The 25,142-nt window shown below is 38.6% G+C and overlaps 1 protein-coding gene across 2 annotated transcripts in view; it reads right to left on the bottom strand.

The window, feature by feature from the left end:
• Positions 1–1,655: 1,655 nt before the first annotated feature.
• Positions 1,656–25,142, bottom strand: part of LOC127649161 (fibroblast growth factor 12) — a 44,529-nt gene continuing 21,042 nt past the window's right edge. For both annotated transcript variants that reach the window (XM_052134132.1, XM_052134133.1), the window contains 2 exons: positions 5,481–5,679; positions 1,656–3,239 (listed from right to left, as the gene is read on the bottom strand). In XM_052134132.1, the coding sequence (XP_051990092.1) occupies positions 3,124–3,239; positions 5,481–5,679 (315 nt within the window). In that variant the 3' untranslated portion in view covers positions 1,656–3,123. The remainder of the gene's footprint in view (positions 3,240–5,480; positions 5,680–25,142) is intronic.

Below are 25,142 nucleotides of genomic sequence, written 5' to 3'. Positions count from 1 at the left end.
GTATATGCAATCGATGAAAAGTTACAATTTTTCCCAGCATGCATTTACTTTGGGGTTTCAAGGTTGAGGCATCCAGGATGCACACACCAAACGACCATTTTGAACAATACACCTATACAAATATAAATCTACAGCAAAGACTAATCAACTTTTGTATATCGCTCCTTTTCTTGTAAACAATGACACACTTTTTGGGAGAACTATTCCTTTAAAGCGCCCTTTTCTTAAAGAAATAAGTCAGATTCGGAACAACATGAGGGTGAAAAAATTATGATAGACTTTTCATTTTTGGATTAACTAATCCTTTATGGCTGTATTCAGGTTAACTCAGTGTATGGGGTAGGCTAAATGAAATGTTTCAAAGACATAATGTGTCTTTTTAATGAAAGCATTGGATTGTTCACCATGTTACAGATAATTACTGATATCAATCATTTAAATATCCTTGACCTAAAGTTTAATAATGGAGTTTAATTCAAGGAAAAAAATGACAAGTTTGTCTCTGATTGCATTTTTCTCATATTCTTTAAACAAACACACACACACACACACACACACACACACTTTCAAACCCAAATTCAAACCCAATCGCTCCACAAAAAGAAAAGATCATCTAATTAAAATCAGCCCTCCTCAGTTTCCATCTCCTACTCCTCGTTCTCCTTACAGACAATAGAGAAAGTCTGTTTCCATGACAATGGGGATAATTAAGGGTGAAGAAATGCAATCCCAAAATGACATGTTGGACTGGCAGAAAAGGTTAATATCACTTACCCATACCTGCACTTAACAGTAACTGGGATAAAAAAAAAAATCACGCATACTGTCCTACAAAGCCTGACCATAAATTAACAAAGCAACATGACAACTTGTAATAATACGTACAAGATGACGAAATCATAACATATCATACAAATTGGCTTGTATGAAAAGGTACAACTTTTCATCCCATACAGACCAACCAATCAACAAACAGAATTTCAAATCGATAAAATACCATAAATTTTAGCTAGCTTTCTATCCAACACTTTATTTTGAGAAATTTGGTAACGCATTCCATTTTTATTTCAAATTCTGCAATACAAATGACTGCTATGTCAATAACCTGTAATACGATTCCCTCATCTCATTCCAAACACTGATGTTTTCTGTCTTCCGTGGTACACAAGTTTTTTTTTTGTTAAGATTCAGGGTTTGGGTAAGGGATTACACTTTATGGTTAGGTTTAGGTTTGGGTTCGAATTTAAACTTGAACTTAAAAAAATCATCATAACATTGTCATCGGCTCATTTATTTTTCTCTGGAATAAAAGTTGTATGTTGTTGTACAAGCCAAATTGTATGATTTCTTACTAATTCGCCATCTCATTCGTCATCTATTATTACAAGTTGTCATGAGACCGGGTTGAACCAAACCCATCTGTTATGGGACAGATCATAGTAAGAGACCTGGTATTTGTCACAACACAATTTTGACAAAATGTGTTGTTGTGTTTTGCTTTTGCAGGGCAAAATAATTTATGCAATATCGTAAATATAGCAGTAAAATTGCTCATAAGAATCCTTAAGCAAATAAGCTATGCAGAGACAAAGGGGATGAAAGATTTAAGTATCATACTTTTATTCTTAAACAATCCTATTCATTCTGCTTTATAATATCAATGCATATTTTATACATCTCATTATTCATAATGCATATATGATAGCATTTCAATAAGGTGAAAACATCTGCAAACATGAAAAACAAAGAGTTCCGTATTGTACACAGCAAAAGGAAACACCCACGTTACAGTGTTTCATTTTCTGGAAACCCATTTGATCTGGACATTCTTGTTGCTTGCCTGTTTTTACACTCTTCTAAGGTCTTCACATACACGTACTGTACTATCTAGCTTACCAGTTCTCAGTTTAGTAGAAACGTACTGTATTCGTTTAAGTCTCTTAGTTTTCTTTACTTTGCACCTCATTGCTGAAGACTTGGGCTCAGCTCTCATGGCATCGTTAATGGAAGACTTCTGAATAAAGCTTTTTTCCTAAACAGACTTTGCCACTGCTCTTATGGGTTGATTATTGACAATCAACCTGCCCTGTTTAGGCCGGCTTCCTGGAAACCCATGTGGGGGAAACACAACTGGCCTTCTTTGTGCTTTAGTCTGGACAGGGCTGGTGTGAAAGTCACACATCTAAGACTAGGTCTTCCTGAGTTGAAAATGCTTGTTAGATTTTGAGCTGAATATTACAACTTTAAATTTTATTAAATTTTTTTTTCTGCTGCTGCTATTGTTGTTTGTTCATATTTCATTTTGGATTGCTTGGGTGCAAGGGAATTTGTGAATAATTCACAGGAAATTTCCTACATACTATTTAAAGCTGTCCATCGTAATAAACAGCACTGCACACCAGCTGAAGCCAAGCTGCAGTAGAGTAATTGAATAGTACAATACACATACACACATACAGTGTACTTGTGCCAGACATATGTGCGTCAAGGCGGGCGAGATTTTTAAAGAAAGTGTGGCATGAATATTAAATCCCATAAATGAATAAGCAGCTTAATGCTCCAAGACCACTCCAAAAGCTTTCTATACCTCTGTGCTGCCTTAAGTGAGCTTTATCATCTGAAATAACTCGGCACATATTTATACATTGACTTTCTTGAAAATCCAGTAGTCTGGTGTCCCACAGTGCATTCACTTCTCAGGAAATACAAACCCAAAATGCTTGGGAAGATCTCCATAATATCCAAAAACAGAAATAATAGTAATGGCATTGAAACAAGAGAGAAGAATTTCCCATTTTTCATGAGAGTAAAGCATGAGACATTCACATGGAAATGAACACATATGAGAATGTTTTAAAGCTAATCACAGCATAAATCCCAAACAAATAATATTACTATTGTTGTGAATCAAATGACTGCCCATTGACCCTTTTTCTGTTTTGTTTTTTGCATAAAATGGGAGTTCATGTCCTGATTGGAACTGTAACATTTTTTTGTCTTTTTTACCCCTTCTGTGTTCTAAAAGTTTTCACAGGCAAGAGTTAAGTTTGTCATCTTGTTTTAGCGTGTAGTACTTGGAGGCGCAAGGGGATGTGGCTACTTTGCCACAGTGTTTGAGTCCTGCTATGTGGAGTCCTTTTTGACCACTTTGCCTCCGTTCATTGTTGGAGTTCCTGAGCTTTTCCTGGAACGTTGCTTCTCTTCTATCTCATGCAGTGAAGGCTCTCTGTACATGCAAACTGCAACATACAAACATATCATGATATTAATACTCAGATTTAATGGCATTCATTAAGAGTAATTGTGAGATTCATGATTTATGATCGATTTTATACACTGGAAAAAAAATTAAGGTACTGTAAGTGGTTGCATAAAAAAATATATTTTGAGATGTACAGTTGAATATATTTATAATTTTTTTGTTAGAACTAAAAGCTCAATTATATTAAGTTAAATAAAGAGTACCAGTAAATCCAAACAGATCTAATCATGTTCATACACCTAATTAAAATACAAACTGACGCTCCAAATTATTATTGTTATTATTATTATTATTCTTTTGGTAAATTCATTCAAATATTGTGCATTATCCATCAGGACACAACTGCAGCATAATGTAAGAGGTACTAAACCTTCCTCAAGTGTTCTTCTCTCTCAGATAGTGATAGAGCAGCTGTATCTGCTTTTCTAAATTGCACACATACTCCACATAAGAGTATTAACTTGCAGTGAACAAGGGTTAACTTAAGCTCAATGTATACTTCGGTTTTGACGCAAACACAAAGCATCTGTGTATAGTCGGACGCTAGCCTTTCAAAGTATACTTCATCTGACTGTGCATGCATACACAGGGTATTGGCACATGACTGATATGAGATACTGGACTATTTCTCCTCAGAAGTTTAAACCCATAAAGATGTCTTTATAGTCCTAATAATCACATGATTACATCTTCTAGTGCTTCTTCATGACAGCAATGGCTCAAATGTGAGTGTTGACACCTTGTGAACACACTAATAAGTGCAAAGAAATTCCAGGCACATGCCTATCTGTGCGTTCAAAGACACGCAGTTTGAAAAAGCAGGCTGCATGTATTCCCGGACTATCAGACTAAAGCAAGAAATAGGAAGATAATTTGATATAATTTTTGTAGGCATTATGAAATATAAAAGAGATGGGGAGGTGGAGGAATGGCGGAAGAATCATTGCCGGAGTGAGGGAAGCATATCCTTGGGAAATAATTGGCAGTTCAAGATGAACAAGCTCCTCCCAAACTTACGTTTGGTACTTCATTTAATTGCCAACAACTACTATTTATGCTCCACATAAGCCCCTATAAGTTGCCCGGGCCTACATAACACAATTTTCAGATGCAAAAGCCAACAGCCACTGCCCTAAACACAGCTCAGCTGAAATAACTAAATTTGTTCTGATTGACTTTATATAATTTAAATAAGAAAACATAAGAACATATTTAAAAACAATGTGGGGGTTCACTTTCACCACTTTTGCACATGGTAGTTTAGCGCAGAAACCTGCATCTTATTCACTAACCACCAACAATCTAATTTAAGCAGACCCAATCAGCTGTGAAATTCTGCTGCGTCTTGAGTATTTAAGTTAAGTCAATTGTGATTCCTTTCAGTGCAAACACGGCAGCTTTCTATGTCAATTATGTACATTATACTGTAGATTGGGCTTCATTCACCAAAACTGCACTATTACCGCCTGATTGAAAGCAGGCGCTAAAATGTATTTGATTTAAAAAGTGTTTGTTTACATTTTCAATCAATCTTATCAGCAGTAATTCATCAAATAATGATCAAATGATAGAGAAGAGTCTTATATCTGGCATATATCCAGATGTTTGGTGTAGTCAAGAGCACTTTTGGCACGTTAAAGAGATCATTGAGGTGTCCCGATCACAGTAGCGGGGTGATGCTGTGAGTGTCATATCACAGTGGTCTGCTGCATCCTCCATAATATAGTGCTCAGAATCAGAATTTTGTGTGAAAATTGCATTTAGCAGTTATTTTGTGGGCACATTTGCACCATTGTCTGATTTGAATCATTCCATAGGTGAAATTAAATGAGCTTGCGCCACTTCTATAACAACTTTATTTTTCAACCCCTCCAACCAACTCGCTTCCTTCTGGTACAGTATGTAACTCAAACTTTTCACAAACCAATTAATTCTCTAAAAATAAAGTCACATTTTGTCTCATTGTTCCACTCTGTTTCACTCTGAAAAATATGAGATTACTGAAGTAAAATGTTTTTATTTTGACCTTGAAGCAGGAATAAATTTCATTGAAACATTACAATACACTTGGCTGAGTAATGTGTTCTGTGATCTAATTTGTTAAACGTGATTCATTTAAAATGTATTACTGACATTTCTGAATGTCTTTTTTTATTTTTGGTACTGATTATAGTATGAAAGAATGATGCTTGAAATACACTGTTGAGAATGACAATACCTTCAATGGGTCTTGGTACAAAGTGTGAGGAGGGCTTGGTTTTCTTTACTCGATTCCCCTTCATGACATGTCCCTCCTTGGTGAGGCCCAGGAACCAGGCTCGACCGGACTCCTGCTGACGGTACATGGTGGATGAGTAAATAACGTAGTAGTTCTCAAACACGGACTCCTTGAATTTGCACTCAGGTGTGAACGTCTCCTGAGGATTAAGAAAACAACAATTTGTCATTTTATTGGGAGGGTAAAGGAGATAGAAAGGTCACAAATTCCTAACGAGTTGGTCACCAGGGAGGCTGCCAGGAGTAGTGCGGGGGATTGAAGGACTCTGAAAAGTGTGTGTTTGTGTGTGAATGTGTTTGTGTGTGTGTACAGAACAGCCGCTGATCTGTGGGGGTTAGACAGAGGCAGCAGGAGTTAGCGTCTCTTATCTGGGTCAGGTGACATGCTGTCAGGCAGCAGACGTTACCCTGCTAGGGAGGCAGCAGAGGAAAATGTGGCTCGGAGGACACTTTCCAAACTGATGAACCTAAGACCTCCATTTGACCACAATGCAGTGGTCCTTCCTGCACCTGTCCACACCAGGACTGTACATTTCAATGAAGTTCGACCTTTGAATCTTTAAGAGGTTGGTGAGAATACTTACATGAGTGGACTAAAATAACAATCTGTGCTAATGTTAAATCAAGATTTTAGGTTAAAGCATTCTTTTATTTACAAATAATATTAATAGCATAACAATTTTAGTGAAAAGTGGTAGAATCTTCAACATCTTTTATTGAATTTTTTGTCATATTGTTAACGTTTGCTTTTCAATTGATCAAAATCTTAAAACTTTGTTTATTTCCAGGTTTAAATTAGATATTGAATCCCAGATTTGCAAATTTGTCTCTTTCAGCTTGTCTCATTACAGCTTGTAATAATTAGTATGATATGGCAAAATCATAAGATTTTGACTCGTGCAAAATGATACAACCTTTATACCCAAAGAGATCAACCACTCAACAAACATAATTTCAAAACAATGCAATACAGGCGTCAAATTTGAGCTAGCCTTTTATCCAACACTTTATTTTTTTAGAAAAGAAACATCTGTGAACAATTTTGGTTACACATTCAATATTACTTATGCAATACAAATGACTCATGCATGCCGATAACCTGTAATCGACTCGTTCCAAACCCCAATGTTTTCTTTCTTCCATAATACACCAAACTTATATACCTATTAAAATCATGGTTAGGTTTAGAGGTTGGGTAACGAGTTACACTTTTAGGTTTAGGGTTGGTTTTCTATAGGAAAAATCGTTATAACATTGTTTGTTGCTCTGCTTTATTTGCCTCTATGGAAGTAAAAGTCATAACTTTTGGTATGAGTGAACTCTGATTTCTTCAAATTTTGCAAGAGACTAGGTTGACTCTTTTTAAGGTGGACTTGTGGACCCACTGTAGGTATAAGATTACAATAATACAAATATTTTTAGATGAATGATAGCTTGTCAGACTATACTGTCACCACATGATATTTCATGTCAAGTACCCAACTTGTGTGTCTCTAATTCAGCTAATGTATTTTTTTGGTTGGTAATCTCTTTCACATTTGGTTCTCAAAACATCATTAAGTTAAAAGATGAGCTCCTAACATCACCACACAACTATTAACTAACAGTGCCAACAGTGCCAATAACAACAACAAAAAAGCACAAATAAAGTCAGCAAACAGCAAGGAACAAGCCAAAAACACTAAACACATGATTTATTCATGTTGCAATGCATGCTGGGAACTCACACATCAGCAACACTGTTCAACATGAAATTCTTCATTCAGACAACTCTGTTAGGGACAAAATTTGGGGGACTATTTTTGGTCTAACATGTGTTTTTATATAGATGCAAAGAAATGTACATTTTGAGTTTCTGTGACTTAAAAACCCCCATAAGATGGATAAAATGCAATTTACTTTTTTACAGTGCAGACATCAGCTTCGCTGTTTTTTTTTTTTTTAAAGTATTCATCTCTTTGGATTTACGACACATGTGTTTGTCTGCCACGGAAGCATTGAATGTTCGATGCTGTGATGAATGTTAGTGTTTGTCTGCCACGAGCCCGCGGCTGCATTGCAGAGATGTGAGGAATGTAAGTTGCTCTCTGATGGTGATTTATTTGGAGACAAGCAAGTATGAGAAATGCATTATACCATAATAATAAAGATGGGAATTATACGTCATCATAAGCGGTTGACTTCTGCAATGTGGTACGATTGCTCTCATATCAGCAGCAAACTGTATGAACCGTACCCCAGACCACCTTTTTAAGCACACTTCTGTGCGATTCGAAGGTGTGCACCTGAGTTCGGAAAACAGCGTACACATCATCCAAACTAACCGAAATGTGATGTCATTCAAACCCAGGTGTGCACCAAAAGTGCTAGTGTGAAAGCACCCTCAAAAACAACAGTAAAAAATAAATAAGAGAAGAAAAAACAGAAAAACCAGTAGAGAACGGATAATGAAAAGCATTTATTCTGCTGGCACACCTTATCAGTAGGGCAATGTGACATTTAGAGCAAAGAACAAATTAGAAACCTTTCATTTTAATTCTAACAGAACTATTGTTCTCAAGAAGACTGGAAATTGCTATTGGGGAAACATGGCATGATGTGCCTTTCTCTCTTACACATTAGCAAGCTCTAATGAAATAAACCTCCTCAGCTGATCAACGAGTGTGGCTTCACTTAACATTAGACGAATGTATTTACTTTCAAAACTCGTTTCATTTTTTGGCAGCATAACCTGGTGTAAAACGAACAATAAAATAAGGCCATCAATGACCCATAAGGTAAAAGAAGCTCACGTCTCCAAGTAGAACGAAGCAGCAGCCAGTTAAATTGAGGGAGAATAGAGAAAATGGTCAGAATAAATTAACCATAAACACTGCAGAAGACTGACATTTGGATAATCAAAGGGCAGACGTGCTGATGAGTTTGCAGAATGACCAAAAACATGGAGAAAATCCTAATAGCCTGATAAATGTTAAACAATTAATGCTGGTGTTCATGTTTATTATAACACAGCAAAAAGACCTGACACATCAGGTATAAAAGGTAAAGGAAAATGAATTTGTTTGAGTCCGGATTGGACAAAGATGCTTAAACTAGATGAATTCTTTATTCTTAGAGTTCTCTCTGATGGGTCATTACTATTCAAAGGATTAGGTCATACAGGGCAACGTCTAGACTGCAGCCTCATTCACATTGGGAGAATGAAAAAGAACACAGTTCCATCTTGGTGAATAAGGGAAGCATAAGGGACATAAGTCCAAATAAAAAGATGTGTAGGGGATACTAATCCAGGATTAAAAAGGTAAAGTCTGCTCTACAGCACTTTTCTGTGAGTAAGAAACTGAGATTGAAGTGTTTGCCATCTGATTAAACAGTCCTTGTTGTAAAAGGTGAACTTTCAGTCATTTGCTTTTTGAAGATAAGAGGATTTATTTGAACATTTAATGATTATTTCTCTCTGCAAGGTCAAGTGATCAGTTTAATTAATCTAAAACCTTACAAGTTGAGTTATTTCTATGAAATAGTAATTCATGTTTGGTCTGCAATGATTGCAATCCATCATCCAGTTAATTTTCAAATTGTTTTTCTTGGGTGACAAAATATTCCGTTTAATTTTGTAAATCAATTCAATTATTCACATCACATCCAAAATACATCAAATATAAGTAGCATAAGACGGGCTGCGATACATCAATCAACAACTATGCTACTGAAAATGTGATCTATAAGGTCAAACCACTCTGTCCAGGCATGACATACAATTAAATAATGGCAATTTCATCAAATGGAACCACACCCAGTCCATTCAAGAAGAATTTTATAGGACCCAGTTTACTTAGTGATCTTATGCACTCTTTGCTTAAGGCAATAAACATTTACAGCCCTTTTGTTAATCAAACCTCTTCTGCTAATGTAAGGGCAGAGAGGGAGATATTCAGGCTTGCATATAGAATATATCACTGGTTGGCAGGGTACTTACGTGCAGGGTGTTGTGATGTGTCTAGTGCAGTTTTGGGGTCCAGGAAGCAGAGAGCATAAGTCTTCTGTGGTCAGTACATAGCCTCTCCCTCACCAAGAAAAAACAATTGCTTTAACATTGCTGCATGGAATGTTCAAACACTTCTGGACATGGTTGAGGCACCTGAGAGTCCTAATCGAAGAACAGCCCTTGTGGCCCTCGAATTGAAGAAATATATTTTTGACATTGTGGCACTCACAGGCTACATGGAGAGGGCTCCCTGACTGAAATTGTTGCAGGCAACACCTTCTGGAAAGTGGTCCCTGAGGGGACGGGTCAAAACCATGGAGTAGGCTTTGTCATAAAACACACTCGATACAACACATCCCTGAGTCTCCCACTGGCAGTAACGAGAGAATGATGACATGGCATATTCCCTTAACCAAGGGCCATTTTGCCACCCTCATTAGTGCCTATGCACCAACCCTGGAAGCACAGAAGGATGTAAAAGTGGCATTTTACAGGTCTCTTGACTCCATTATACAGAAAACACCAGCAGCAGATAAGCTCATCCTCATGGGAGACTTCAGTAGGGACAGATCATCATACCAGACGAGAAGTCCTTGGCCAGCATGGAGTGGGTAATTGAATAGCAACGGGCTCAGACTCCTCTCTCTAAGCATCGAACATCACCTTTGTAGAGTATGAATGGAGAATCATGAACTCATTAATTCTAAATACAGGGCACACATTGTGTATTGATTAACCCTGTTAATCCTATATATATATTCTATATATCCATGTGATAAATATTGACATGTATCTAATGTGCCATCTCACATTTTCCCTTAATTGTGCTTGATCTATGTTTTCTTGCAAACTAATGGGTTAATGTTTCAGACTTTGCATACTATGGTTAACCGAAATCATATGTGTGGCATATTTGGTCTCTATAACTTGGTATTTTGAAGATCGAAATGACTGTGTACATGATATGTCGATAACAACAACATATTAGTATTACAAGTATATTTCCTAGTTTTCTTTCTTGCACATGCAATGAGAAATGTGAGAACAAAGAGCAATAAACCAAATTCCCGCCTGGAACCCAAACCCTTCTCATTGGTCGAGCCAATGAGAGGTGGGACATGTTTTCTAAGGGTATAAAACTACTGCGCCCACTTCCTTCTCTCTCTTATCTCTTAGCTCTCTCTTAGCCTCTCTTGCTTCCTGCCTCTCTTGTTTTCTGGTCCTCTGAGCCTTGTGCTCTCTCACTCTCTCACTGAATGATGCCAAACTAGAAGGCCCCAAGGACTCCCAAGCGTGCGCCAGGCTACGGCCTTGTCTCTGACTCCCACTGGTTCTCTCTCTCATCAAGACAACATCATCAAAGATCAATTCAAGCCATCAACAAATTGCATCAGGACAGTTTAATTCAAATGGGACATGCAAGTATCAAACTTAGTCTCATTATTTGATACATTAAGTATCCTTAACCCCTTTCTAAAAAGGGCGTGTCAGAACTAATATGATGGTTTGCTCAGGCTGTTGATCTGCTGAACTTCAAACAATGCTATAACTTCTTGCCTTCCTGTATTCTGCTTCAGCCCTCTTTCCCTTGGTAAACTGAATGAATGTATGTATATGTATGTTAGAGTAGTTTAAATGTTTAGTCTAGTTAATAAAGTCTTGTTCATGTCACATGTAAAGTTGTCTGTGTCTCAAGCTCATATCTAAAGTCACTAATCATAGATTTTGACTACTTGCTCTTAATACTTAGTAAGAAAGACATTTCCCATGCCCCGGAAATGTACCTTTCTATTAATTAATTAATTACCAATATTGAGTGTTCACGGGATGAACCGAGTATTTGGTTGTAATGTTAATGTAGCTACATCAAGTTAACCCGATTAATTGATCCAAGTATTCATAATCGATTATAACAAGTTATGATTGATTATTAATATTTCATAGAGCTGATTCGCTACATAATGGTGGAGAATGATGCGGGCATGATTAAACAAAGGTTATGAGCTTGAACCACTGTCAACCTAAAAGTGTGCATTGAATAATTCCGGTCAGAATAGGACATGACATGCGAAACGGCATTTGCTTCACTAGTTGCTGGCTTGTTTGGATGCGGATAAAGTGATGGCTTGAATTGACATCTCTACTGTAATTGAAAGAGTCTTAACACATTTAAGCATATTTTCAAAAGGTATCAGTGTACGAGTAATATGATTTTAGCGAAGAAACCCTAATTTCAGTATTAAAGTGTAAGTCTGTTTTGATGAAGGAATCTCAGCTCAGCGGCATGTAAACTGTACCAGAATTGATTGCTTAACCTGTTTCTGATGAAGAAATCTCAGTACAGTGTTATATAAATGTAGATTTGGGCGATGCTCCCCTTTTCACAGTATAAAGGCCTTACAAATTATAGTTAGATTGATGTCCTTCATCTAAACCTTATGTGTGCGTCTAAAAGCTTAGCTTCCTGGTGATCAAAACTGTGTTTCACTCACTGAAACTCTGAAGTGCATTGGTTCCCATGACAACGACTTGTCACAGGAAGTGCTCACTCCAGATAGCACATGTGTTTCCTTCCGACGCCATTTTGTAAACAAACCAGCCTAGGTGGCTAAGCTAACCCAACTTAGCAGCCCCTTAGCTTAGGCTAAGCTAACTAATAGCTTCAACAGTTAGCTGCTAGCATAATTTACATGAAGCCTTTATCTGCAGCTTGTGTGCATGCAGAGTGAAGTGATCTAAACCATTTTCCTTTTACCCCATTTCTGGTTTCTGAATTCTCACTTTCTCTTTCCTTAACTTTAATTCTTCTCATCTAACTTCACCTGCACCTTTCAGGTGCATCCCATACTGAACGCTGTTCAGCTAAATTTGCAGTTACTTTGTTAATTAAATCTAAAAACTTAATTACATGTAAACTGTTTAGATAGAGAATAATTTTTATAGTTATTGGGAACTTTCAATGGCACGTTGACTAAACTTTATAGAGGGACAAACACATTGTGTGGTCTTGAACACGCAACAGCTGTGACCAACTATAGAATGATGCCCAAAGCAAATCTAATTGTTGATCATAAGTGCTATTGATTATTCCCAATACAAGGTTATTCTGCTATTTTAATCACTTCTTCAAATCTTTTTATTATTTTTACTAATAATAGAAGTCAGCTATTCATTTTATCATTTAACCCTCTTGGTCTAGTGTAGTTTATTTCCCCATAAAACTGCAAAAGTAACTAGACATACTTTTCTTCTCGATTTTGTGTTTATTTGCAACAAGTTGCTTAAATTTTATGAGCCAGCTACACTAGTAATCTAGACGATTTCTATGGCATAATTTTGAGCACCACTAATAGACACAATCTAATAGGAAAGCTCTTTTCTTCCTCTTTCTTTCTCCTCTTCATGTGTTCAAAGATCAAGCCTGTTGTATTCTATCAGTAAGTGCTGATAAATAATTTGACCCAAAGAAACATCTTAAGTCATTTATTAAATCTGGGCTTACGCTCTTTTAGCAAAGCCACTCAGATCCACACAAATCTGAGCACCCTGCTATTTGCAGCTAAGATAGTAATAATCAGGAACACATTTCAATTGTTAACCACACCTAGCAAAACCTAGCTGTACATTATACACCTTGCTGTCTCACTTTGCCTTTAGCTCCAAATTCTGTTTGATCTTGCATTAGTCTCTTGCCCTTACTCTCACCAGAAGTGTGCCAAAATGTTGCAGATGCTCAGCCTAACTGTCCAGATGGCAGGCCAAAAGGACTGGCTAGGTGTTTTGAGGAACACCCTTTTATCCATGGCTGCTGACGACCTTCAGCAACAGAACAAAAAGCAACTGGAAAACGAGGGAAAAGAACTAAGGACAGACGACTCAAACCAGGGGTATGAGCACAAATATCTGACTGAGGTTATCTTCCTGGCCCACAACCTCACAGGTTTGAAACAGGAGGTAAACAACCTCAAACGCCAGATCACTGAGTCCCAAACGGAGCTGACATATGCTAAAAACCGCATAGACCAGCTAGAGATGGAGGCTCAGGACAGACACAAGGACCCTGGCAGAAGGGAGTCACAGGAGGTAATCCACAGACTTCAAATGGCTCTGATAGCTGCTAAACAACAAGAGCAGTTGGAAAAGACAGCCAGAGAGCACCTGGAAAAGGTACTCTTTCACAAAGATTCAATGTTAAAAACAGCAAATTCTGAACTCTTGGACAAAGATGCCAGAATCATGGCCTGTGAAGGTCAACTGAATGTGTCCAGAGCTGAAGTTAAAGTGCTGACTCAGCAGCTGGACAACACCAAAGATGAACTTGACATGGTCCAACGAGAACTGAGACACTCTTACCTGCTGCAAAAGGAACCACAGCAGGAGAGACATCTCACTCCCCCACTTGCAATCAGCAGAGAAACCTCCCCCAGCCAAGCACAGATTTACAAATGGGGGAGACAATCCCCCCTGCTTAACACGTCATCGGACAGTTTCCTTAAAGCTTCTGCAGCCGTGGAAGGAAAAGGATTGATTCAGACGAATCCTGAAACGACACGTGTAGCGACACTCAAAGACCTCAACCAAATGGCCAGACATATCCCTGCATTTACACCAGAGCTTGCAGGAGACCACGACGTCCACGCTTACCTGCGAGACATTGACTTTCACCTGCAGTCTTTGATGAGTGTGAAACTTCAAGATAGACTCCATCTGATCTGGATCACGTCCAGCCCAGAGTTGCGATGCTTTCTGGCTCGACAGCCAGAAAACATCCAGTCTAACTACCAGCAGCTGAAACAAGCCATCATAAGGGAATTCTCAGAGTCTAAAAACGGACTGATCGCTGCCCTAGACACCAAACAGGGTCGGCATGAAACTCCCTATGTTTACTACCACAGACTCAGACGAGCTTACTTCGGAGCTCGCAACAAACCTGGGATGGAGGAGGACGCCAGCTTCAAGAGCCTTTTCCTCCGAAACCTCCATCCTATGGTAAGTCACCATTTAGGCATTATGGCCTGCCCCCACACAATGCCTATCCAACAACTGCGTGACCTGACACAGAAGGCCTTTAACAAACACAAGGCCTCCTCAAAAAGAGTTTGTAAGACCCCAGTGATTCTGAACTGCAAAATCCAGAATCCAAAGCTGGTACCAGAAGGCAAACAGCATTGCCACAATGCAAGAGCCTTCAACAAGCGCTACTAGCCAGCAGAGGGCAGAACCGTCACCATGGCCATAGATCTAGACACAAGACCAACCGCTGGGAGAAGCCATGGAAAAGAACATCCTCACCCAGCAAACACCACAGGACGTCCCACAGCAGTCTACAACAACATCCTCCTGTACACCTTTCAAACAGGTGCCAAACAGAGGCTGCACAAAGACAGCTAGAAACGCCTGTTTCTGAGTTACAAGAGCTGCTAGCACTAGCAAAAGAGCTCCTGGAACAGAACTCCCCTGAGGAGTACTGGGAAGAACAAACCTCTGACTCTTGCCCAACACCACTCAGGCAAGCTCAAGTCAGCACTGCTGCCAGAGCAGAGTAACACTGCAGACTTCAGACACCTGGTGACTGGGTACTGAACCAAGGGCGAACGGCCACCTGCTGCCCTTTTGCTACCAGTACTAGGTCAGTCTGAAACTCTCTCCACACTACACAATGCCCATAACCACTCCCTGCAGCCACAAAACAAGCACCTGCCTCAAACGGACTGACTTCATAATGACAGGTGACACACTGTCAAGACACCTGCTGCCTCTGCACCTGCTGCCTCTGCACCTGCTGCAGAGACCTGGATGTGGCTACTGTCTACATCACCCACCGTGGAACAACCACCTGCTACAAAACCCTCATGATTCACCTGCCATCCGCCATCGTGATGATTGTCGATCCGATGATGTCTCCAACAGGGACATCACCTGACGAAAAGGGGACTGTAGAGTATGAGCGGAGAATCATGAACTCATTAATTCTAAATACAGGGCACACATTGTGTGCTAGGGGTCCTAAAGAAAACCCCCACACTGTTTCTCCCCATCTAAATCACCGGGAGCGCCAGCGAGTCTGGAGTAGAATGCGCTATTGACGTTTTTACGACCCAGAGAGACACTCCAGAGACCCTCGTGACTTAGCCTTCTGAACCCGTACCATGTGAGAAAGGAATGTTCAGAGAAGTGCTGACCCTCACTTCATTCTCTTACTGAGAAAGAGAAATGAACCCTGTTAATCCTATATATATATTCTATATATCCATGTGATAAATATTGACATGTATCTAATGTGCCATCTCACATTTTCCCTTAAATGTGCTTGATCTATGTTTTCTTGCAAACTAATGGGTTAATGTTTCAGACTTTGCATACTATGGTTAACCGAAATCATATGTGTGGCATATTTGGTCTCTATAACTTGGTATTTTGAAGATCGAAATGACTGTGTACATGATATGTCGATAACAACAACATATTAGTATTACAAGTATATTTCCTAGTGTTCTTTCTTGCACATGCAATGAGAAATGTGAGAACAAAGAGCAATAAACCAAATTCCCGCCTGGAACCCAAACCCTTCTCATTGGTCGGAGCCAATGAGAGGTGGGACATGTTTTCTAAGGGTATAAAACTACTGCGCCCACTTCCTTCTCTCTCTTATCTCTTAGCTCTCTCTTAGCCTCTCTTGCTTCCTGCCTCTCTTGTTTTCTGGTCCTCTGAGCCTTGTGCTCTCTCACTCTCTCGCTGAATGATGCCAAAGTAGAAGGCCCCAAGGACTCCCAAGCGTGCGCCAGGCTACGGCCTTGTCTCTGACTCCCACTGGTTCTCTCTCTCATCAAAACAACATCATCAAAGATCAACTCAAGCCATCAACAAATTGCATCAGGACAGTTTAATTCAAATGGGACATGCAAGTATCAAACTTAGTCTCATTATTTGATACATTAAGTATCCTTAACCCCTTTCTAAAAAGGGCGTGTCAGAACTAATATGATGGTTTGCTCAGGCTGTTGATCTGCTGAACTTCAAACAATGCTATAACTTCTTGCCTTCCTGTATTCTGCTTCAGCCCTCTTTCCCTTGGTAAACTGTATGAATGTATGTATATGTATGTTAGAGTAGTTTAAATGTTTAGTCTAGTTAATAAAGTCTTGTTCATGTCACATGTAAAGTTGTCTGTGTCTCAAGCTCATATCTAAAGTCACTAATCATAGATTTTGACTACTTGCTCTTAATACTTAGTAAGAAAGACATTTCCCATGCCCCGGAAATGTACCTTTCTATTAATTAATTAATTACCAATATTGAGTGTTCACGGGATGAACCGAGTATTTGGTTGTAATGTTAATGTAGCTACATCAAGTTAACCCGATTAACTGATCCAATTATTCATAATCGATTATAACAAGTTATGATTGATTATTAATATTTCATAGAGCTGATTCGCTACACCTTGTAATCACCAACAGCATCTTCCAGATGAAGAACAAGCTGAAAACCACCTGCAACACTGCCATTTAAAACATTGGCACCTTCTGGACTACATTATCATTCACCAAATATACAGACAGGATCACCATATGGTCAGATCTTCAGTAAACTCTGCTTGGAGATTCAACCTTGCCATCGTAGAACACCCACAAACAAAAGGTTTAACTGCCTTGGCCTAAAAAATCTCTCCATCAGGGACAACTTCAAAAGCCTTCTTGCAGACAGGCTTGATCAATTTCCTGAGGAATCAACCAACTGGTCTGATCTGAATACAATCCTCAGTGCAGCCTCTGAAGTCCTTGTCTTCTCAAAGAAACATCACCAGGACTGGTTTGACAATAACTGCCTCATCATCCACACACATCTACAAACAAAACACCAAGGTTATAAAGCTATTTTATCCAATCCGGACTAACCCACCCTAAAAGCTGCGGCAAGAGCTGTTACTCAGTGGGCTCTATGGGAAATGGAGACAACTGGTGGATGAACAAAGCAAGGGAAATACAAGGCCTAGCGGATTGCAATAATATGCAGGGATTATATGACACAATCAAAACCTTGTATGTTCCCCCCAAAAATGCAATTAAACTAGTTCACTTTGTGGATGGGAACTCCCTCTTTAAAGATTGTCATCAGATCCTAGATCGATGGGCAGAGCATTTTAAGTGATTCTGAATCACTACAAACCGGTTGACTTTCAGTCTACCAGCAAACTCCCAGATCTTCCACAAATCCACCATCTTGACGACCCACCACAGTTCTCTGAAGTCTTTCAAGCCAAAGTTCTGGAGTTGATGGGATTCCTGCAGAGCTCCTAAAGGATGGGGGGTACCTGCTCATTTGTCGTTTACATCTTCTGATCACAAATATCTGACAGTCAGAGTTCTTCCCTCAAGAGGGGGACAGAACAGTTTGTGGAAACAGTCGGGAATCTCTCTACTCTCTGCTGCGGGAAAGGTGCTGGCAAAGGTCATGCTCATGCTCCATCCACCGTCAACTACATGATGTAATGCAATCAAGAGTTTACACTGGAGGCCTCCAATCAGAGACTTTCAATGTTGAGGTAGGGTCAAGCAAGGTCGTGTACTGGCTCCCATCTTGTTCAACCTGCCACTCTCAGCTATCACACACCTATTCCATCATGCACTTGGACACACAGATGATGTTCATATCCAATACCACCAAGATATGAAAACTCTATAATATTCAACGGTTTCAGGGCCATAATAAATCTCTTACATGTCAGATACATGCTTTGCAATATGCAGATGACTGTACAGTCATAGCCTATACCCCTCAATCCATGCAGCATGCCCTCAATACAATCTCCAGCATCTACCAGTCCTTTTGTCTTGAAGTCAATATTCAGAAAACAGAAATTATTGCACAGTTCTCAGTAAAGCCAGCCATATTTCCAAGCTTCCATTTCAGAGGTGTTCCACTTAAAGTGGTGGACAGATTCACCTATCTTGGCTCGAAACTCTCCTCAGTTTGCTCCCTTTTCCATGAAATAAACTGCCACATTAACAAATCCTCCAGAGCCTTTGGTCTCCTACATGTGAGGGTGTTTGAGAACACAAATTGGAGAATAGCCACCAAGGTTGCTGTTTATAATGCGGTATGTGTTTCCACTCTCCTCTATGAGGCAGAGTCGTGGACACATACAGACGACATATTGTGCTATTGGAGGCCTTCCATCTACACTATCTTCAAAAAAATCCTTCTGTCTTGGGAGTATCAGACACAGCATAACAGAGATACAGGCCAACACTAACACCCTATGTATGGAAGCAATGCTGGCCAACGTCATCTTCGCTGGCTTGGGCATGTCATCCACATGCCGGAACACCGGTTACCATGGCAAGTCATGTTTGGCCAAATCCATAAATCAAAACATGCTGTTGGTGGGCAGAAGAGTAATTTTAAGGACTGCAGCAGAAACATCCTGAAATGCTGTGGCATTGATCCCACTCATGTTGAGAACCTGGTTCAAGACAGGTCTGTCTGCCACTTCTTGTGCCAGTGGGACTGAAGAATTGCATCAAGCTGTACAAAAGCAGAGGAATGAAAGACGTGCTCAAAGCCACAGATGGGCTGCTGGCACTGCCCTAACATCCGGGTTCTCCTGCCCCACCTGCAACAGAGTGTGTGGTTCTCGGATCGGCCTCCTCTGCCACATGAAGTTGCATCAGCATCATCCCTCCCCTGAAACCCACCCATTCCCTGAAGAAAGCATCATCATCGGATACGATGGACAGCTAAGCACATAATGTAAATGATATCCCATTAAAACTAAAATACCCACTCTTCTGTCACCCCAGTATTTGCTGAGGGCTGTACTGCAGTAAAATTGGCAGGAACAAATTCAATGAATTCATTGGACTACTGTGTGGAAACAATGAAAGCAGTGACGTGTGAGTATACAGCATGAACAAGCATTGTGCAGAACTACCTCATTACTTTATCTATATGCAATGTATGCATGGTGGAGCATTGGCCATTTATTGGTATGAAATGAGGGAGAGAATATGTGAGTGGGTGTTTTTGGATTGATAAATGTTCCACTTGAAATAAACACATGTGTAATCATATATGAATGAGGGTCCACACTGCACACTGTGTCTCTACATGCACACTATGTGAAGCATCTTTCTGCCTCTGTATTTGAGGGTGTTCTCATATATTAATTAAAGATAGATGCATTTGAATTACAGTGAGAATTGTGGTTACTGCTGTGCTGAAAAATAGGTCACAGGAAAAAGCATGATAAATAATGGAGGATCACTCCTTACTAGAGCTTGCTCCAAACTCCCACGCAAGTCAGCGGTTAACACTACAAACCAGCAGCCTTGAGCATGATTAACACAATACCTATGTGCTGAAATTAGCACGTCTCTTTGTTTGCTCTCCAATTTGTTTATCTTGCATTGGCTATTCAAGCTTTGTATTCAGCATAAGTGGTCAAGCTTAATTTGATTAAAGGGATAGTTCACCCAAAAATGAAAATTCTCTCATCATTTACTCACCCTCACGCCATCCCAGATATGTTTGAATTTTTTCTTTTGCTGAACACAAATAAAATCTGAAGGTCCAAAAAGCAGCATAAAAGTTATACATAAGACTACAGTGGTTAAATCCAGAGTTGGTGGGGGGTCTTTTAAAATATATTCCACTACAGATTACAGAATACCTGCTGAAAAATCTAATTTGTAATCCATTCTGTTAGATTACTCAAGGTCAGTAACATAATCTAAATACTTTGAATTACTTCTTCTGCACTGGTAGATATTTTATTTTTATTTGTTTGAAATCAAAATAAATAAATTAATAGTAAATAAGTTAATAACATTCTTGATAGAAAAAAATATAATCATAACTGGTGAAAGGTGCATGTAAAAGGGCTATAAAAAGCATTTTAGCTTAGAATAAAGTTAAATGATAAAATTACAATTGACACAATTTACACTATTTCTGCTGCTCCAAACTTGCTTCAAAACCCAACAGAGTATATCCAACTAAATCTTCCATTTATATGGATAAATTTTTTCCAACTCAACAGACAAAATTCTACATGAAACAAATAACAATAAAATGCAAAGTTATCTCTCTCTCTCTCTCTCTCTCTGGTCTCTCTCTGTCACTCTGACACCTCGTATGCCTTTTTTTGTCTCCCTCCGCCATCAAGAAACAGGTGATGAGCCTTACCCCCCACCCCATCATCACACATTGTTACAAACATACAGTAATTCACCAATTTGGTGAGCATAGTTCCTTATTAGTTTGCTGTGTGGACATAATTTGACTTCACTGAGGCTTCTATATCTTTTATTCCATATATATCTTTCATTCTTTCAGGACTTTGGCCAAATGTACATGCATTTAAGAAAACAGCTTATTCTGGGTTTTATAGAAGTTGATGTTTTGTCTGAGAACATGGCTTACGTGTCCAAGTTAACGCATAAGTAAAATTATTATAGGTTTTTAAAGAGTGCGCATTTGCATATTTGCTCAAGTGTGTCGGGGGCACCCAAAATTCTGATGTAAAGGGAAACCCCACTATTGCAGCGCAGTCATCTTTCGCATTACATACAGTATAGTGCACAAAGCTTATGCGTCCTCAGCAGCTCTATAATTTTGAACCAACGTGGTTCATAGTTACAACAATTTCGGGAAACCTTTATTAAAATACAATCCCATGAAGTCTTGCGAATGATGTAATCAAATTCATAATGATGGAAATACATAAAATTATGGATTTAATGTTGTTGATTATAAGTATAGAAACAACATATCTGAATTTATTTTTAAATATTTAGATATTTACTAAGAAATTTGAGAGTGTAGGACGACCGACTCAGCTACTTCATTCACAGTATGTCATGCGAGTGGGCAATCACTGCAGCGCTTTGTTGGCTGAGATGCTCTAATTGGTGAAGCATTTCTCTTCAGGATCATGGGTAGTTTGGTTATTCAACAGGAGTCCTGCTATTAAACACAATTTCTTAAAAATTATTTTTTGATGAGCTGATTTACTCAGCTGTCTCTGCATATTAAAATGTCTAATTTTACACTTCACCATTAAGAAGTTTATAAATATGTATAAAAATGTGTAGATTTTTCCTAATAAAGGGATCTGACTATTAAAGCTTCATACTGGGCCATGAGGGTTAGTAATGATAGAAGTCATATAAGCAAAGGACATATTTACGTCAAAAACTCATACTTTATCTCCGTAATGAATTTCAAATAGTTGAGCCATTTCCTGAAGCTCTGGTGAGACTTCAGCAGAGTGACAAATTAGATTCACGAATTTGCTTGACAAACAGATGGATGAGGTGATGTTCTCAGAAAAACAGGCAACATCATGACATCCTCTGATGAATCACCACTCTGAACAATAGAATTGTTATTAAAGCCTAAGATCTCTACCAAATCAAATGACATAGTCTATCTCTAATTCAGAGCTTCATGCAATCCTACTTTATTTGTAGTAGCATGTCAACCGCATGGAAAATGTGGTTCATATGAATGTAGCCTCTGTTAAATTACAGAGAATGTAGTATGATTAACAATTTTCATCTACTGACACAAAAATCATGGCTAGTATTAAAAGTGATTGTATCGGAATGCAATTTCACTTCTACCGCCCAACACTGGTTTTAAATAATGTAATTCATGCATTGAAACCAAAATTAAACCAAAAATATTTTTTCATTAAACTTACACTTCAAACGAAATTAAAATATAATCAAAAGTGGTAAAAAATATTATACTAAATCCAAACATTTTACTCTCTCCATCTTCTTCCACTGGCCTCTTTTGCAGTGACTTAAAAAAATCACTTTATGTCTGTAACGAACCCCGCTCCTCTAGTTCTCCCCGCTTCATCGAGCTCACAGGCTCGCTCCCCGAGCTCACACGCTCACTCCCAATCACCCCACTCTGGCTCTCATGCACACTCCCAATCACCAGAGTATTAGTTTCACCTGTACTCATCCCAATCACCTGGTTATTCGTTTCACCTGCACCGCTCGTTTTTTCCCCTATATATCACAACCCTTTCGTTTCACTCTTGTTGGTTATTGTTTAGTTTACCCCTTCGCTTTGCCAGCTCTAGTGTTCCCCTAGCTCCCCTGTCTATTCAACTCGCTTGATTACCCGTTCTACTATTCTGACTTCCCCGGCTTCGACCCTACGCTTTCCTCGACCACTCTTTCGTAGATTTGCCCTTTACCATATCCTGATTCCCCGGCCTCGACCTTGCGCTCCCCCTGACCACTCTTCTTCTGGATTTTCCCTGTTGTACTTTTGCCTGCTAATAAATAAAAGCAGTTTTCATCGACATTGCGACTGTCTCTTCTTGTGCGGGTTACAATGTCAGGTGGAAAATGACTAGTCAAAATTAAATCATAAATACAATTGTAAATATACAAGAATAAAAATATGCATAATAATAAAAATGATAATAATAAATAAACCATGACCTCTAGAAAGTTTAACACAAATCTTCAAATTTTTTGTTTCAACAAACGGCTTCAACTGCTAGCCTATTGAATGGACATTATTTGATGTTCTGTAGGCTGCTTTCAGAATTTGGACATGAACTTTATTAACACCTGCTGGTGAAATCTCCAAACAGTGATTAGTTAAGATGTGGTATTGAAACATCTAAGCACAACGACCAAATTCTGAGGAAAACAGCTAATTACACTTTAGGGCACTACATTTACATACAATACACCAACAGTTTGTGCACCTACACCAACAGTAGCACAAACATTCCCACCCATGGCCATTTGCACTTTCCACTGGCATGAAAATTGCACTTAGAATTAGCATTCTCATGAAAATCAGATAAGATGTTGTACACATCTTATCTGATGTTGTACACAGTCATAGCGCATTTGCGCACTCACAAAAATAGAGCCCCATAAATACCTTTAACACAGGCCTAGACTGCACAACACCAGCTGCCTTTTTATGATGTAGAACCTATCCAAGGTCAATCTATAATGCACATAATTGTGTTACTCATTTAGGTGCCAAGCACAGAAAGATAGTAGGCACCTATTGTATGTGTTAGTGTTCTTTTTAATATTTTGATTCTTATTTTTAATATTCTAGCTAGAGTGTATATGGCAGCCCACAGAACCATATGAAGTTGTGAAATTTGGCACACTGGTAGGAGACAGTCTGAACTTTCTTGGTGACAAAGAAAGTTTGACTTTTGCATCGGTTTATAACGTTTGAACTGTATGGTCTAGTAATGTTTTCTTTTTTCCTCTCAATCATTGAGTAGAGGAGCGCACAAACTAATGCAGGGCTAGATGTAACACACATGGTTTAAACATTTCCACACACACTGTTAAGATGAAACTTTATTTGTTTACTTGTAAGCACAGAAAAGTAGGAAGCTGAAGCAATTTCCACAGCGGCAGGACAGCATTCTGGATGGATGTTTTGTGAAGATGTTTATGTGCATTAAGGCCTTTAATGCCTTTAGTAGGGCTGTTGAAGCTTATATTGGTTGTCATGCTTTAATAAATTGAACATTACTCGTGTGTTTACCGATCGTGTTAATAGGCTTAATTTTCTGGTGCAGTTACTTTAACATGTTTACTAATATTCATGACTTCTGGGTATTTTATAGCTGCAGTTTCAAGATTCCCTAAGTGTGTGTGTCCCTAAGTGTGCGTGTGCCACTGTTTCCTCCTTTCTGTTACCCCAGTCGCAGAAATGCACAGTTGCTGTCACTTCCTATTGCCCTTTTCCAGTCTGTTTAAACTGAGAGGACAATTTAAAATTGCATCTAAAAGCCCCTACAGCCCTAGATAATTCTCCATGAATGTGCTCATCTCAAGTTGTTTATAATTTACAGATTTTATAGCACAGTAATGTATATATTTTTTTTTGTTTAGCGTGTAATCATCTCTCTATTATTGCTTTATTTCCAAAGAAATTATTAAGGAAATTGTTAACATTGCATAATTCTGCATATAATTTTTGTTTAAAATAATTTTAAAAAAGCTTATTTCATTCCCATAATTTTTTTATCATCTTTTTGTGTTTTTAGTTTACAGTCTTATTGTGTTCACTGAATAGACCTACTATTGTAGTATTACAGATTAGCATTGTCTACTGAAGCTGTAGATTGTAATATAAAATATATAGTGTCTTCAACTGAATTCATATCAGCCATATCACAAGTTTCACCTCTTAAATTTAAATGTGTACATTACAAAATAAATGTGTGGTGGATAAACCAGTTGAATAATCATATAAAATATGTAAATAAGAGTGTTGTTTATCGTTCTCAAAGCAAATAATATCTGTTGTAAAAGTTTAATATGATAATATCAATGTGAAAAAAGCACGTCATGACTCCACCTCTGCAGGTACATTTCTCAGAGTGATCACAGGTAACCTCAAAACATGAGATTTATCCGAATGTACTTGCGCAAATTGCTTGCAATTTTTTATTTGAACCATTTTATTTGGCACTAAGCCCAAAGTTCCACAGTGCAGCTTCAATGAAAACTTTTTTCCCTCGCTACATTATTCCTTGGGTCATGTAGAATACAATAATAGAAAATAAAAATTCTACCTGTTTTAGAGTGGTTCACAACTCCATTT

The sequence above is a fragment of the Xyrauchen texanus genome, chromosome 9 (genome assembly GCF_025860055.1).
Source record: "Xyrauchen texanus isolate HMW12.3.18 chromosome 9, RBS_HiC_50CHRs, whole genome shotgun sequence".
Classification (NCBI taxonomy): domain Eukaryota; kingdom Metazoa; phylum Chordata; class Actinopteri; order Cypriniformes; family Catostomidae; genus Xyrauchen; species Xyrauchen texanus.
Note: the sequence above shows the minus strand (reverse complement) of the source record. Positions and strands in the feature narration are given on the sequence as shown.